Source organism: Pituophis catenifer, unplaced genomic scaffold (assembly GCF_029215685.1).
Source record: "Pituophis catenifer annectens isolate HBS135680 unplaced genomic scaffold, rPitCat1.0.hap2 SCAF_2, whole genome shotgun sequence".
NCBI classification, from domain to species: Eukaryota; Metazoa; Chordata; class Lepidosauria; order Squamata; family Colubridae; genus Pituophis; species Pituophis catenifer.
The window spans coordinates 237,255,403-237,273,144 of record NW_027256882.1 but is presented as its reverse complement, the minus strand read 5'-3'; the positions used below and the strand labels follow the sequence as shown (position 1 = coordinate 237,273,144).

The following is a 17,742-nucleotide window of genomic DNA, read 5'->3' as shown; positions in this document are numbered from 1 at the left end:
ACTTAACTTTGCATTTTACTGAGCTCTGTTGCTGTGAATAATACAGCTCATGCACAGGTAATGACTTATTTGTACATTTTTCTCAAGTATTCACTGAATACTACCAACATATATACATTTGTACATAAAATTTCAGAAATTTAGAGAAGTTATTTTTGTTGGCCTTTTGGAAGTGGTCTTCTAAAAAGAAGGATATGTGGTTCTGCAAGAGAAAAATAGAAATTTGTTTACGCCTGTTGTGAAAGCTTACACTTGCCAATCATGCTGATTAAACCCATCCCTTTATCACTGCCATTCTGACTGACTTGGAAAGGATAATCCCTTCAAATATGTAACATTAGACACTAGTCCAACATGTTCAAAACAAATTGTGAAGTCATATCACAACTAAATATTTCACATTTATTAAAAGAAATGTAAGCATGCTAAACAAAATGTATTCAAAATATTTTATATCACAATATAATATGTTACAACTAAGTTTTCTTCTCCAAAGCAAGAACTATATGATTTAGTTTAATCGACATAGGACACTTTACATTTGTATTTTTCCCTTCAATTCCCAGATGTTGACCACAAATTAAATACACAAACATTTCAGTAGGTTATGCAAACACTCCCCATTCACATCAGTGCAACATGAAGTCTACAAGGAAAATATTTTCTAAAAATGTAACATCTGCATTTATTTTACCTGGTTCATGAATCATATAGTGGACCCAGCCAAGACTCTGCTGAACACCAAGCCTTCTCCATTCTTCTTCAGTCATTAGATGTGTTTTTGGTACTTGCTTTGAGAGCTCTCTTGGCAGCATCACATGCCTATCACGATTAAAACGTATACATCAAACTCACACATAAAATGGTTAGTTTTGACTCAATATGCATGAACCCAATCATGAGTAAAATAAAATTTCCTATAAAAATCCATTGCTTTTTGGAAGTGATCGAAATTCTTTAGAATCCTACTTCGGCTGAAGCTAGGTAATCAACAATGGCAGTATTCAGATACTTTCAAAGGAATTGTGTAATATTAGGTTAAATTTGCAGTTCCACAAACAAGTCTTCAATATTCACACCATGCACAATTCAAGCTATTTCCCTAAATCTAGATAGAAGATGCACAAAGAAAAAACCATTCGTGCAGCCAACGCCCACTCAGTCATTAAGTTTCCCCGAGAGTTAACCCGGATCAGCCAATTCTTTATTATTATTTTTTCCAGAGCTGCGGTCAGGATACAGTTCAGGGTGGAAAGGGAGAAAAGTTATTCTCTCAGAGATCGAGTGTATGAAAACAATAGGCGGTTACTGTACTTTAGCAGTGCCTCAGCTCTTTTGCTGGCGGCTTCTACCTATAAAGATGATTTTGGTGGGCATTGATGCCACCTTTCCCCGGCGTTTCCTAAATAACTCCTGAAACTCCCCACCTTTCCTTTTTGTTACAGCCTCTGAAGCGGCCCAACCGCTCGTTGTTTCGCTTTTGTATATCCAGGCAAAGGCAAATTGATCGAAAACCGACTTCAGCCATTCCCCCTCCCCCGCCCCGGCACAAACCAAGTAACACGAGCCTCCCCGTTCTCGTACCGGTATTCGTAGTTCTCGTCGAAGTATTTATCCGAATAATAGATCTGCTTATGAGCCATTATGAGAGGAATGGCGGCGACCACAGCGAGATCCCCCTCCGGCCCCAGAGCTCGTCACTAACCGACTGCGGTGAAGGCAACACAGCACCCGACCCAATTTGAATCCGACATCTCGTCGCTGATTGGAAGGGAGCCCCGAACTAATGGGAGCGCGCGCCGTCACGTGGTCTCGGTCTGTTGCTATTTGACTCTCCCCTAGGTTTGTCTCCGTTTCCACCAATCAGAGAGACGAGGCGCCGAGCCGCAACGGAGGGGAGGGGCGGCGGCGCTAAATACACTCGGCTCGCAATGTTCAGGCATTGGTTATTGGGACCTGGCGGGTTTTCTCTCTCTCTCTCTCTCTCTCTCTCTCCCTCTGACGGAATGATATACGATTCCAATATCTCCAGCGGGGTGGTGTCCAAGAGCTGTTGTTGTTTTTTTAAAACTATTGTTATCGTAATGGCTGCTCTTCGCCCATAGTTACCCATCTTTTGCGTATTATTTTCAGGACAATTTTCTGCCCGCGTCGTTTCATTCTTTTGGCGTGTTTCATTCAAGAATTTAGTCAAATGAATTCCGGGGTCCAGAACTACAATCAAAAGTGGGGTATTTAAAACTCCACAAGGATCACATTCTAGAATGAATAATATATTGGGGAATCATTTCATCCCTTTCCTAAAGAGATAGTGTTGCATATAGGATTTGCAGACCTTTTTTAAAAAATTCTGTCTCTCATTCCGTCTACTGAGTGCCCTCAAAGAGGGAAGTGATCTGAGTCTTCTGTTGGGTGTGGCTACAAGGGTGCAATTTTCACCCCCATATCTGCTCCAGCATCTCCGACCAGAAATCCTTCAACTCTGCACCATTGAGAGCTGATTTAAATCTTCCTGCCACGGAAGGACTTTCCAATGTTGGGAAACGGTGACTCAGTCAGCCTTTCTCAATTTAGTGACCTCTGATAGACTACACAGGTAGTCCTTGATTTACAACAGTTCATTTAGCGACTTACAGTTACAGTGGCACTGAAAAAGTGACCTATGGACATTTTCACAGTTACAATCTTTGAAGCATCCCCATGACCATGTGATCAAACTTCAGATGCTTGGCAACTGGCTCATGACTGGCACCGATCCCAAAATCATGTGATCGCCTTTTGCACCATTCTGATAAGTCAACGGGGAAGCTAGATTCACTTAACTAGATTCACTTAAGGTTATCAACTGAAGTGATTCATGTAACAACTGTGGCAAGAAAGGTCATAAAATGGGGCATTAATAACTTAACAAATGTCTCACTTAACAACAGAAATGTTGGGTTCAATTGGTTGTACTACTTGTAATTCTAATCTCCAGTTTTGAGTGTCTGAATGATGGGAGTAGCAGTCAAATACTTTGACAATGTTGACTAGGAGAAGTCTGAAAAATTGTGTACAAGTAGTCCTCAGTTTACATCAGTTCATTTAGTGACTGTTCAAAGTTACGATAGCACTCAAAAAAATGGTCACATGACCATTGCATCATTCCCATTGTCACGTGATAAAAATTTGGATGCTTGGCAATTGACTCATGGCGGTTGCAGTGTTCTGGGGTCAGTGTTCATGTGATCAGTTTTTGCGAACTTCTGACAAAGTCAATGGGGAAGCCGGATTCACTCAACAACCATGTTACTACCTTAACTACAATGATTCACTTAACAACTGTAGCAAGAAAAGTTGTAAAATGGGGCAAAACTCACTTTAACAGATGTTTCCCTTAGCAACATAAATTTTGGGATCAATTGTCGTAAATTGAAGACTACCTATACACATTTTCACTCTCACTGTTTCCAGTAGGCCCAACTTTTTAAAATTTCTAAAAATTTTCTAAGTGCATTGTTTCCCCACATAACATTTGAAATGTGGTTTTTCTCTTGTTTCCCTTTCTTCCTACATTCTACTTGTCTTAACTTCAAAGGTTTCTATTTTCCTGTGTTAAGAGTTTACCTTTCTGTTCAGACATGAACTTTCCCTCAGCAGTTCAAAGGGATTCTACTCACAAATGATTATTTTTTTATTTTTTCTAACAGATAACATTTGCATAGCATACACCTTTTTAAATTGTACTGTATTCTTGGAGTTATCTGCATAGCTTTAAAGCTTTTTCATGAAATCTTTAGCACAATCCCTAAACAATAGAACTTGGAAGTTAAGTACCAGTGAATTCAATAGAGCATACTCCTTGATAAGTAAATTTATGTTTTTAGCCTTGTAGCACTTCCAACCATTACTGTTTTCACTTTCAAACACTCAGAAACATTTTGAACCTTTTTGTTCTCACCGGACTGATGTTGAAACCCAGAATAATCCATGAGCTGTTCCTGATAACCAGTAGAGAAGAAGAAAAAAAATCTAATCAGACTTTTGTCTCTCTATCTGTGTCTATGAATCACAAATTTAATTTTGTCATTTGTTACTTTTTAAGAGAGTTTAGCATTTGCTGTTAGAAAGAGCTGTTAAGGTACTTTTTCTCTGCTCAATTTAACAACAAGTGTAAAGTTATTTAAAGAGAGTTTGGAGGCAAGTTTCCATCAATGGAAAAAAGATCTGCTCCAACTACAACATTTCTACTCACAAATTTTATTCACAATGGTTTTTAAATCCCAACTGACTAATTAGAAAGAAATTAGTTTGCTATCTAATGGATATGACAAATGAGAATTATAGGTATGATGCTTATTGGAGCAACCAGAAATACTATGTGGAGTTGCCAATAATCTTTATCTCCTGCCATATCTTAAATCTAACCTTATATCTAAATTCTCTTTCAACTTCATATCTGAATATCTCAATCAGAGCAATAATCTGAGATTTCAAGAATTCTGACACATAATGTAGTATGGATTAATGTACTATTAAATGTGACAAGTTTTTTTTTCCAAATACAGTATTCATATTATGCCACAGTTTTTAAATATAAATATTTATATTTATATTTTAATCCTTTAAATACTCTGCAAAATGATGCCCAATGCAGGGATCCACTCAATTTATAATAGAAATCTAGTTAAATGCTTCATGTCAGAGTAAGAATTCTGAACTCTGGCTCTCCTGCATTCTCTGAATAGAACAGGATAGTTAATCTTCTCTAACCAGATCAGAAAATTGATTTAAGGTAGCTGGAATAGGAAATGTTTTTTACTATCTAATCCATGTCTCTAAATATCTGACAAAGGGCAGTTGATAACCCTAACTCTACAGCATTCTAATAATGGCTGTAAATAATTTGGTCAAATTTTGCCTAAAACTTGGCAAGAAAGTTATCTGAATAGGATTTTTTTTTTTTTTGCAAGACCACAATAAGAATAGATAATTGACATAGTTTGGTGGACTGGAGAAAAGCTGACATCGCCATTTGGTGATTGCAAGAAATTTTATGACACTACAGATTCCTGCACCAGATTGGGAACAGGAATCTGCTGGCATATTAATATGTTAAACTCTGTAGCTTACATTAGGGCCGCCTATCACACAACTTGCTTCTGCCTTTAAATATTTTCCCTGTATAATTGCTGGCAGCCTTGAAAGTTTTTGGTGCTCATGTACTAGGATATATGCTTCCAAGGCAATCTTATCCCAATAAGCATCTAGTCAAGTTGTTTACCTCATGTCCTTGCCTGTTTGCTTACATTACTTTGCTTTAAATACTTTCCAAGTTAATGAGTAAATAACTAATCACTGTGTATTGCAACAGATTTACAAGATGTTTGGCAAGATTTTAAGAAATACATTTAAATCCTTTTTAAAAATAGCTTGAATAATATAGTAAATTACATTTTATCCCAACCAAAATTTAATGTATATATAATATGAATAATTTACACATCCCTAAAGGTTATGAACTCAGAATTCCTGTCACCTGGAATTCTGAAGATCCAGGTTAACAGATTGGTCAGTGATATTGTTTTGTTTGTTTCTTAGTTTGTATTACTGAGTTGTATGAATTTGGCCGATAGCAGTTTTTTCAAGAAACTAGGACACCAACATAACATATAATCCTAATCAATACTATTATACTTCAATTTGAAATTTCAATTTTGGATAAATGGATTATAATTATTGTATGTATTTAAGATAGAATGATCATGGGACTGTGTCCAATTTTTCAATCCTTCAATCCTTTACAGAGGAACGCACTTTGATTTGTCTACACAATATTCAAACTAGAAATAACAATAGCTTTAGTGCTATTGAACTTACTGGTATTGTAGATTGCAGTCAGAAAAAATACAACACTCTTTGGGTATTTACAGTAAGTAGAATAAGTCTCAAATGTTCTGGTTTTTAAGGTTCATTTTTTGTGTAGAAAAAAAAATATTTCTCATGGGATGTTGATAGTTTTATTGCTTGTATCCCCTCAATAAATTTTACTTAACAAACTGCAGTGTTTGCTTAACAAGTGCAGTAATTCACTTAACAACCACCACAAAAAAGGTTTAAAATTGGTCAGTCATATGACCTGTTCTATAACAATCATGATTTATGGCCATCATGGGCAGCTCTCAGGATGGCTGCTTTCTTTACTAATATATATACATATACATATACGTATACGTATACGTATACATATATATATATATATATATAATATTCATTTTGCCTCAGAAATTTATAACCAAAAAGTCCATTTTTTCTCAGTCTCCCATTAATACTACTATCAGAAGTTATAAGAGTTCACATATATAACTTCAGAGTAATATAAATTAATCTAAAAAACAATCATGCATACAGACTCTATTGGCCTCTACATATTTAGTAGAATATGATTTTGTTAATGCATCTAGTAATGGATGATTTTGTTAACACAGTAATTGATGAGACACGGTCAGGAATTTATCAACAGCAGACTGATACCTAAGTCACTGGCAATCTAGTGAGAACCAGAAGCAATTGCAGGACTCTGTTCCCTTTAATAGTTAGCCCAACATTTCCACCGTAACCCTATCGGTCATGAACGCAATCTGCTTTCCTATCTTCTCCCCATCAGGCTTGTATTTTGATATCAGGAAGACCAATAGACCCTAATGAGCCACCATTAAGGTAAAGGTAAAGGTTCCCTCACACATGCATGCTAGTCATTTCCAGCTCTAGGGGCGGTGCTCATCTCCGTTTCTAAGCCGAAGAGCCAGTGCTGTCCAAAGATGTCTCTGTGGCCATGTGGCCGGCATGACTAAACCCCAAAGGCGCACGGAGTACTGTTACCTTCCAACCAAAATGGTCCCTATTTTTCTACTTGCATTTTTTACGTGCTTTCAAACTGCTAGGTTGGCAGAAGCTGGGACTAGTAACAGGAGCTCATTCTGTTACACAGTGCTAGGGATTCGAACCGCTGAACTGCCAACCACCTGATTGATAAGCTCAGTGTCTTATCACCATTACCCCAAGGCTAATCCCATTCAAGCCTCACATGCAATCTGGAGCAACTTGGCATAAGTCACTCTAGCTTCCTGATTTCCTCACACCAAAACTTTACATCATCTCTATTGATTTGCATCAACTTCCTTATCGCCTCTACCTCACTCATATTTCCCTCTTACAAGAGTTGGATCAAGAAGAGTCACTACAGAGGAGGCCTCTCAACTGCCCTCTCTTATTGCCAGTTATCCATTAAAGCTTCTGATCAGCATAGTACAAACTGGTCAACATGCCAGGTGATCTCATGAACATATCCAAGGCCTGAATCTGAAAGTGGTTATCTTGCTTCCCTAGGAGGATATTTAGCAATCACAGTGCAGCACACAATTCACGACTGCAATGCCAGGACCCCAGCCCAACAACCCAGATTCTGGTCCTGTGCGCTTGGCCCAAATCTGGGCAGTTCCTCCAAGTATGCCTCCCAGGTCCAGCAGTCTTTACCCGCCTATATCCTCAGTAAATGTACCCTTTAGATCTCTGATTGATGATCTCACCCTTCTCATGTAGTGCATTCCTCATTTCTGATATAATCTTCTCCACTGTATTCAGTCCTCTCTTTTGGAGGTCTTTGCTTTCCTCCACTTTATCTGCAGTCACTTTCTAGCTTTCCACAAGGTTCAACTTCATCCAATCTATTCCTCCCTCCTTCTCTTCCTCTTTTTCCCCAACTTCTTTTCACATTTCCTCCATCTCCCTAGACTTCTGTTTTTTCCACCAGCAATTCTTTCTCCAGTGAATGCTACTCCAGTCCAGTGGTGGAGTTTTTGGCCTCTCTACTGGTGAACTTGCATCAGTGATACAGTGTTCGAAAGATCATTCTGGATTCCTGGTAGTGACATACTTGCAAGATCTTGCAGCTGTCAGGACAAATATCAAATCCAAATACTCTTCAATTGGTATAAATTATTCATAGAAATGGATCACTTTCATTTACAGTGTTTGTGATAAGGAAAAGCACATTCTTTTTTATTGATCTTCTATACAAGCTGCCATCTATGATTGGCTAGGCTTTGGCAAACAAATTCTCTAAAAAACATAGATAACATCATATTTAGTTCACCCTCAACCCTTGGAGAATCTTTTCCTGCTTTGGTTTTAAGATGATGTTTTCCAGCTTCTTCCAGCATAAACTGTGCCATTTGGTTCATCTAAGATGAAGTGCATCTTAGCACCAACTCCTATTAGCCATCTGAGACTTCTGCCGACACACCCTCCCCTCTAGTTTTTAGCTACTGATTGATAGCAGCACAGTACCCACTGTGCCCACAGTGTCTCTATTTTATTTCTGCCAGTACCAGTGGGAAGAGAAGAATGGGAGATAGATCTTTGGGAGGTCAGTTCTGCCAGCACTAGGAAGATTCAGTTCCCCTTATGAAAGGGAAAACAGGGACAATAGAGTATTCTGATGTCAGTGAATTCTTGGAAGCAGTTCTGCAACTGACAGACCTGCAATGAAGTGGCTCTAGTATTGCTGTGGGGATACTGGTTTTGTAGCTGACAGTCACACACTGAAATTGCAGGTTCCTTTACTGCAATGCTGTGGGTTGCAAAGTTCCATACCTCTGCCCCTGTGGGTAAGAAAACAGAGGCTTCATCTACCCACTGCAGAGGGGAAGTGGGTCTTATGTGTTGAGAGAACTGGCACACACACACAAAAAAACCCTGAGATCCCTGCTTCCCTCCCCCGAATTTTGCCACATTGGCTAGTAAAAGGAGTGAGGGCTCTGTTGTTGCACTTCTCTGATCCCATGGAGTGACCACTCCGTAATGGGCTACAAAGGCGGCGTTCGTCCCCCTGTGTCTTACTCTCCCCCTTCTTCTGCAAACAAAACCCTTGTTCTGCTAAGACACAATAGGGATGGAAGCACAGCTGGAACTCTTTGAAGATGGCATACTTTTCCGCTGGCTCCACCATTGGATAATACTGAATAATCACTGCTGCTGGGTAGAATAGCCCAGGCTGGTACAGCTATTGCTATGAAGGCAGGACATAAGCTGCAGAGCTAAAGCAGCATGTCTCCTGATGACTCATGCCTGCGTTCTCTATGGATTGCAGTGTTTGAATGAACGTGCCAAATTGGTGATATTCTGAGACTACCTGAGGCAGTCAAACGGGATCGTCAAATCCAAGGGAGTGCCCATTTACTTGCTTTTCTTGGCATTAATTGAGGGGTGGCTGCCAATGGCAATATCAATCAATCAATCAGAATCAATCAATCAGAATAGAGCTGCAAGGGACCTTGGAGGTCTTCTAATCCAGCCCCCTGCTCAAGCAGGAGATCCTATACCATTTCAGACCAGTCTCTTCTTAAAAACCTGCAGTGATGAAGCACCCACAACTTCTGAAGGCAAACTGTTCCACTGGTTAATTGTCTTCACTGTTAGGAAGTTTCTCCTTAATTCCAGGTTGCTTCTCTCCTTGATTCATTTCCATCCATTGTTTCTTGTCCTGCCCTCTGGTGCTTTGGAAAATAAAATATCAAATTTTATTTTCCAAAGCTGCCACTCTCCTGAAGGCTGATAAACCAAGGAAGCAAGCCAGGTGTCTATGAAGACAGTACCACTCACCCTTAGCTGTTTCAGAGCAAAAGGCATAGAGTCGCACTGACAGCTGACAGTTAGAGTTGGAATTTATCTCCAACAGTGTCTCCTCTAATAAAATCACATTTGAACAATTCTTATAATGTACTGTATACGAAGGGGAAAGGATGGGGAACACCTACTTCGTTGGCTGACATCTCCCACCCACAGGTTTGCATTGCTATGGCAACATTCCAACCCACTCATATGACGTCAGTCTCACCTTGGACAAGACAGAATGTTAAAGGGGCAGGCCATAGTTATTCAGGATTGCAGCATACCATACTGAAGAAGTCAGGAATGCTCCTCATCTGAAATCTCCATCACAAATTATATAGAGAGCAAGAACAAAAGATACAATAAAGCATACTGGGACTGCTGTGTGATTCAGTCCAGAAGAAATGAGTATCACCTATCATCTTAAGTCCTAACAGAAACGTATGATTCCAACTTTTTACTGCAGATAATGAAAATATATCCACCCACGAAGTGCTCCTGTTTCTATAGAAGGAAATTGTAATGAGCAAGTTGATAAATACAGCTTACCCTGTTACATATCATGCAGGCCTTATAAATATCCTGCTTTGCAGTTATTTAAGATCTTGACCTCTGTTTTCTGGCTTTAAACAAGTAAGAGGTAAATTCATACACAGCATCGATGTGTTGTGAAGGGAAATGGAAATGGAAATCAGAGTTAGGTTAAAGAATAATCATATAAGTATCATAAAAACAAATAACAAAATACTGATGTATAAACAACATTGACAGTGCGGCTGAGGACAAACTGTTAGGGCAGCATATGTGCATGGGTGATTACGTAAAAACTCACCGTTTTTCAGTACTGCTAGCTAAGGCCAAATCCACTATTAAGCCAGTGAAGAAATTGCCTTCAAAGAAGAGAAATAATAACCATGTTTGTCACCAGGAAGTATCTAGTTAAACCAGAAGCTAAACTCAATAGTGATGTCTCCCAGTATTGTAAGTCCACGCACTCATACAGAAATGACATGTTCTCCAATCTGTTCCCTTTTCGTACTGTTCTTTCCAGGCTGTTCCTTTCCTTCAGTCTGGAAAGGACTGAAGTACAGACTACTGTACTGTCTTTTCTCTAATATTCCATAAAGATTGGACCAAACAGTCTACCAATATTAAATTCTGAGAAACCAAATTACCTAATTGTACATTTTTATCTTGCTTCTCCTTACAGAGGCAAAATAAATGGACTTCCTTCCAATAGCTAAACTAGGGTGCCTCTGTGAAAAATGCCAGGCACAGGTAGATTTTCAGTGGTTCGCCTACTGAGTGTCATTTTATCTACAATTCAGCAGTTTTTCTCACCCTGACATCTGATTGAAAAAACTGAAACAAAACCAGGAAATCCATTACATCCACATGGCCTTATGGAATAATAAAGCATACGTGAAGCTGTTTTCTTCTGTAATTCGACAAGTTTCTGATCTGCAACCACCCATTATCCTGTTTAAACTGTGAAAACTGTTCTCAGTGTATAATTGCAAGTAGATTGAATCTGATATGACAAAAGTGAAGAGCCATAGATATACCCATAGAGGTATATCTTCCTCTATGTTCCTCCCCCTGTCTTTTTGGTGATCTATTTTTAATGGTTAAAGTTCTTTATGCTATCCATTCGTTTGGATTCCAGTCTAATTGCTCAAGTTGCTGGGACCCAAGTGACATAAATTTAAATAGAGTCCAGAGCACCATACGTGGGAGATTTTCTTAGATTTAATTTCACAGCAGCAACTCTGTTGATTTAAGAAAGAATAATATGTCATCCAAGGAGCTCTGTAGCTGGGTCTATCCAATTTATGTCTAATATTTTGACTTCACCTCTCCATAGTTTTCCTATTTTGGCAAATCACATTACTTCTACCACATTCATATATTGGTTCATATTTTGGTTTGATTTTATTATGCCTTGACCCAAGCTGAATGGGGTACCATTATCTGTTTTTGTTTCCTTCAGTAGGAATTTCATTGAATCGGTTTTAATTGTGTTGCTGTATGGTTTGCCTCCCAAAGTCCACTGGAAATCGATCAATCCCCTAAAGAACGTACATACAGTACATAAATTGCCTTTTGTTTGTCAAATTTCTCAACTGTCTGTTTCTTCATCCCACAAATTCTGCCTCATTACAAGTTTTTAGTCTTCCCCTTCCTCTCAACCTTTTAAAAAACTCTTTCTTCATATATATTGGTTTTGCAGTTTATTTCTCATTCATTCTCATTCACACAAACCATCTCAATATATTTCCTTTTGCATTGAATTCTCATTTTTGTACTCAATTTTCATTCTTTTAGCACTCATTCATTTTCTATCAATATTTGCACATCTTAAAATTTCTTCATCTATTTTCTCATCTTTATAAACATTCTAGTAAAATACACAAGTTCACCCTGCTCTAGATTTTTGCCACTGGTGTATGATCCACTTTCTTCTTGATCACCAACATCTACAGCATTTTTACAGTTTCATTATTCTCATGCCTTAATCTTTTTTATTCAATACTTGTTATATTTTGATAATTTTCTGACGTAGGTCAATATCATCCTTCTTTAGTTTTCTCTTGAGTTATTTTAAAAAGTCAAGAGGATATTATTTAAATCAAATTTTAAATTTCAATGCTTAGTTAAATTCTTTTTAAGAACTAAAAATAGCCTTTTACAGTTTTTATAATGCATAAAATAATGCATTATAATGAAGAAAGTTGATATTTGGGAAAGAGAAGAAGAAAGTGACCAGCAGCAAGGTGGATAAACTCAATTACAGTGGCAATGGGGGCACTATTGGAAGAGCAGAAGATCAGACTAGGGACAGATCATCTTGGTGAAAATCTGTCTACGTGGTCATTAAGAGTTGACAATGACTTGATGGCATGCAATCAATCCTCAGTGTCTGAGAAGGGATGCTGGAATCTGCAAGAGGCATGGGATTATAGCTGACATCACTCCCATAAACAGGGAGGGCTTTTCTCACAATGTCACACCTATCGTATTTCAGATTTGACATCCTCATGGATGTCTATAATAAGGAGAAGGCGGCTTCAGGGAATAAAGTTGAACCAGCAGGTACAAAGAAAATGTTTATTGTGAAGGTTCAAATTAAAAGCAATCACACTTGAAAGTAATTCAATTGATTCTTGTCTGTCACAAAGGACCATAGTTGTTTATTGTTACTTTCTTCCAGACTGATATCAGATTACTTTGAAAGGATTGTTTTAAAAAAACCCTTTAAAATATTTTTAAAGAGAGGAATACAGACTTACAATTAAATGAATAAATAAATAAATAATGTAAGACAAAGGTAAAGATGAAGAAAATAAGATTCCTTTGTAAGGAAAGGTTAGTCCTTAATCACCACTCGATGATTTTTGAGAGTTTGCTTTGAGCATAATATCAGCCCTTGGCTCGGACCACATCCTGAATACGCTGTTTTGTTATGTTTGAAGCACCATGCTGTTTACACATAGAATCCTTTTCTCTGTATGCAGCTCAGGTCAGCACTGAATCCTGCAACTTCCCATTGTGGTTCAGGTCATGTAGCACTGAATGAGCCCAGTTGCATGAATAATATACTTTTTATTTAGCTATATGGCTGAATAAGCTAGATATAGCTAGATTTCCTGTCTGTTTCATCTTATATTTCTTTGGTCTACCATTTTTACACCCTTTCTGTGCTTTGCCTTAATGCTACTTATTCAAAAGAGAACAGAGTGATGGATAAGTATATATGCTTTTGTTCTTTACTCAATGATTGGATGAAAACAAATGCTTTCCACACCTACATATATGCATATTTCACTGCTTCCTGCGTGTGTATTCTTCCTGAAGCTTTAATTATCATCAGACAGAAGTTGACAGTTACAAATAGTCACGACTCCACCAGATTAACTCTCCAAGCACATCTCATTTTCATACCAAGCAAGCTCAAATATGCTTCATAGAATCCAAATCCTCATAGCCTAAAGGCAGGATAGCTTATTAAAAATAAAACAGAGCCTACCTAAATGGTTGTCTATGATTTAACTGCTTGCCTTTGATTGTATCTAAATTAATTTAAATTCTGCTCATTTTAATTGGTAGATATGGAGTATTTGTAATTCATAAGCATTTTGAAAAGTAAACTCAAGTGTGATGTTTTTGTGAAAGCCTGTGTTGGTTCAAGGGAAGATTGCCTTGCTCTTCTTTTAGTAAAAAAGCAATGAATAAGGAATAGGAAGGAGAATCCAAGAATGAGTCGTTAGGCATAAACTCCAGAGCTCAAACATAACAATAACAAAAAAAGGCAAACAGTATTTAAAATCAGGTATTTTTCATATGTATGTATGTATGTATGTATGTATGTATGTATGTATGTATGTATAAGAACCTCAAGTATTATTGCTTCCTTTTTATTGGCTTTTCTGATCATGCTAGATAAGACAAAAAATTCATCTAATTTGGTAACAGTTTTCCTAAAAGGGTTCAATCAAATTCTTCAACCAGCTGGAGTAACTTCAACCAGCGTATGACGATGCCAACAGTTCCCAAATGGCATTCAATGGAAAATTGCCTTTGATGTCAAAGTCCCAAATAGGACTAATAGTCATTGTAAGATTTATCGATCCTGAACTTAAAATTCCAAACTGAATTGAGGACCTTGGCAAAAATTCATCATATAAATATCTGATGCAAATATAATAGATCATCTTGCATCCTTAACCTTTTAATAAATTACTATTGCCAATAATGAAACAAAGATCCATGGTTTGGGGGAATTCCAGAAAAGTTTCTGAAAAAATATGGAAGTAGTGATCCCCAGTGACCTGAAAAACCAAAATATTTGCTTGATACATTTGTGATTGTGTATGCTAATGGATTGAATTAATTCAATGCATTCTGGGCTGACTTCAGATGTGATTAATGTCTATGGTCAGAATTTAAGTGAGCATGTGCAGATTTACCCCCCTCTCTACAATTATTTTAACTTGTAAATTTGAGGTGGTACATCACATATGTTTATTAGATGGTCATCTACTGCCATAGACAACATCATAAAATATGTATATGCAATTATATAAATTCTGTCTCTGGATAACATCATGATATTTGTGACATCACTTTCCACTTCTCTTCTTTTGGAATATTGATGTTGCCTTTCAAATGTATTAAACTTTGAAGAATACTTTTAGTAGAAATTTGACGGTACTAAAAGGCACAGCAAATGCTTTGTAGACCTAAATCAGGTAGACAGCTCTCTTGGGAGAAAAGACATATAATGTGGTAATATTCTCAAAGGAACACTGAATGGAGAAGAAGGGTAAATGTCCCATGTCAGTTATATTATGGCAGCCATCTTTTATATATATAACATTTGTATGAAATATGGAATTTTAGTTCTTTTCTAAAAGCATTTCTGCCTCATACAAAATTGTTAAGCAAATCGGAGCAAGCTGGTAATTTATAGTCTCTGAATAATACAGATCTTTTTTCTACCACCTGTAAATTCTCTGGACATAAAGCTTTGTCTAAATTTTCTGGCTTTCATGTCAGCATTTTGTACTGTATTTTTCAGCAGTCAATTAAAACCTAATTTGCCCCAGCATCTTCTACATGGAAAATCTATGGAAGGTAGTGCTTGACTTACAATCGTTTATTTAGTGACCGTTTGAAGTTACAATGGTATAGAAAAAACTTATGACCATTTTTCATACTTATGACTGTCACATGATCAAAATTCAGACAGTTGGCAACTGACTCATTTTTATGATGGTTGGAGTGTCCGACGTCAATGGGAAGCCAGATTCACTTAACCATATTACTAACTTAAAAACTGCAGCAACTCACTTAACAACTGTGACAAAAAAAGGTCATAAAATGAATCAAAACTCACTTAATAACTGTCTTATCAACAGAAATTTTGGGCTCAATTGTGGTCATAAATCGAGGACTACCTGTTTATTGGGTGAGCTTTTATCAGTTGTGAACTAATGACAAGAAATAGAATGGAGAAACATAATTCACTTGTGTATCTTGTTTGTATGTTCCTGCCTCTCTGGCAATAATGACAACGTGAGTTCATTGTTAGGATTAATTTAATATCCTGAAATATTAACTTGGTACTGAATAACACACACACACACTGGTTACACAATGTATTCATGACAGCAGCTCATGCTACAAGATTTGGAAATCTTGCAATGCTTTTTGTTGCTTTGATGTAATTGCTCTGGTGTCCTGTTTGTTCAAGAACAACTTCCACATGAAGATTAAACTATGATGTGTTTATTGGGTCCACCCTTAGCAACCAGACTGCCATGGAAACAGTGAATATAAATGGAGAAGGAGCGAGAATTTTAAACTGAAAGGCTGAAGTCTGAAGTTGCAAATCAGGACAAACCAAAAAATGTATTTCTGGTGTATGATAATTCTTCTTCATGCGGATCATCAACAGCAGTTTTGTATCTTTTCATGCAGCAAGAAGAGTTGTAAATGCCTGTTGTGGGAAAATCTGAGGACTTGTTTTTAGATTTGTATTAACCAGAATACTTTTTATTATTAAAATACTCATAGAACAGCAGCTCTTTTTTCTGTGGAAGATGGAGGCTCTAATTTGGAAATTCACAGGACTGGGCATGAGTTTTAGACAAAGCATATGAGATAACAGCAATAGTCATGTTAATATCATTAGGCTTAGATTTGCTTGATTTTTAAAAAACAATAAATTGGATGTAATTGGAATTGCCTTTTACCTTCTCTGCCCCAAGATGGTTTCCCCGGCTGACAAAAATTTCATCAGTGAGGTCTGGGAAATCCTAACAGTGCAGGGAAGAGGAGACATTCGCACAAGGCATTCGTGAGTGGATCTTGTTTTTCCAGATGACTCTCGGAGACACCTTTTCTTCTCTAACCACATTGATCCACTCCTCTGTGTAAGGTTTTTGCTGGGCTGGAAGAACCTGTTTTAAATCTCAATCCATTTCAAGGCGAAGGAATTTACTGCTCTTAGAACTTAGAAGTCATTGATGGAAACTAATGAAGGAGAGAAGCAACCTGGAATTAAGGAGAAACTTCCTAACAGTGAGGACAATTAACCGGTGGAACTGCTTGTCTTCAGAAACTGTGGGTGCTTCATCTCTGGAGGTCTTTAAGAAGAGACCTCCGGTGTAGTATATATTATATACCATATACTGTATTATTATATACTATATCATGATGGTGAATCTATAGCACGCGTGCCAGAGATGATACGTAGCGCCCTCTCTGTGGGTACGCAAGCCATCACCCCAGCTTAGGTTCACAGCGTATGCGCGCGTGCCTCCTGCCGGCCAGCTGGTCTTCGGGTCTTTGCCACACATGCATGGGGGGCAGGGGGCTGCGCATGCATGCATGGAGAGTGGAGCACATGTGCCGGGCTCACGTACACATGCACGTGCATGCACGGGGGGCGCATTGCATTTTGGGGTTTGCTCATGTGCTTTGGGCACTCAGTCTGGGAAAGATTAGCCATCACTGTACTATACTATATATATATTAAATATATATGTGTACTAAATACAAGTAAACATTCCAGTTCTTTAAAGTATACAGAAAAAGAAATCAATTTTTGAAATGTTCAATTGTTGCCTTTAGTGCAGAATTATATTTACGCACTGGCATGTCTATGATGACTATGTCTTGCCTTAAAAAGAAAGCTCTGCAATCAAAACATCACATCTTTCCTCTTTTTTAAAAGAAGAATTCTAAATTCGCAAGGTGCTTTATGAATTGGGTTGTGCACACAACAATCCCATGGAGGTGGGCCAGTCTTTAGAAGTGGAACTTGCCAATATTTTTTTTATGGTGGGGGCCTGGGCTTACTTTAAATAAAAATAAATAATTCTCCAACGTTCTTGGGTTTACTGGAATGTTATACTTTAGGGAAAACGTCATTAACTAAATTTCTGCCTGTTTGATGAAGTGTTAAAATAAGGATCACCAGATTAAGAATAAGGCAGGGATGAACTGTTGGCAAAACTAGCCTTTACTTTCACGGGGCCTATAAAGGATGCTCTTTCAAACCATCCTTTCTGTCAAATGTTTCCATTC

At 37.7% G+C, this 17,742-nt stretch overlaps 1 protein-coding gene across 1 annotated transcript; it reads right to left on the bottom strand.

The window, feature by feature from the left end:
• On the bottom strand, positions 1–1,694 carry CKS2 (CDC28 protein kinase regulatory subunit 2). Its single transcript, XM_070935664.1, has 3 exons — positions 1,585–1,694; positions 695–822; positions 1–202 (listed from the first exon to the last, which is right to left on the bottom strand). Exons 1-3 carry the CDS (start codon positions 1,641–1,643, stop codon positions 150–152), a joined length of 240 nt encoding a protein of 79 aa, XP_070791765.1. The 5' UTR covers positions 1,644–1,694; the 3' UTR covers positions 1–149.
• Between the last annotated feature and the right edge of the window lie 16,048 nt (positions 1,695–17,742).

Coding starts and splice junctions, on each gene's coding strand:
- CKS2 (XM_070935664.1), bottom strand. CDS start 1,643: ATGGCTCATAAGCAGATCTATTATTCGGATAAATACTTCGACGAGAAC. Junction 823..1,584: donor GACGAGAACTACGAATACCG/GTACGAGAACGG, acceptor TAATCGTGATAG/GCATGTGATGCTGCCAAGAG. Junction 203..694: donor CTATATGATTCATGAACCAG/GTAAAATAAATG, acceptor TTTCTCTTGCAG/AACCACATATCCTTCTTTTT.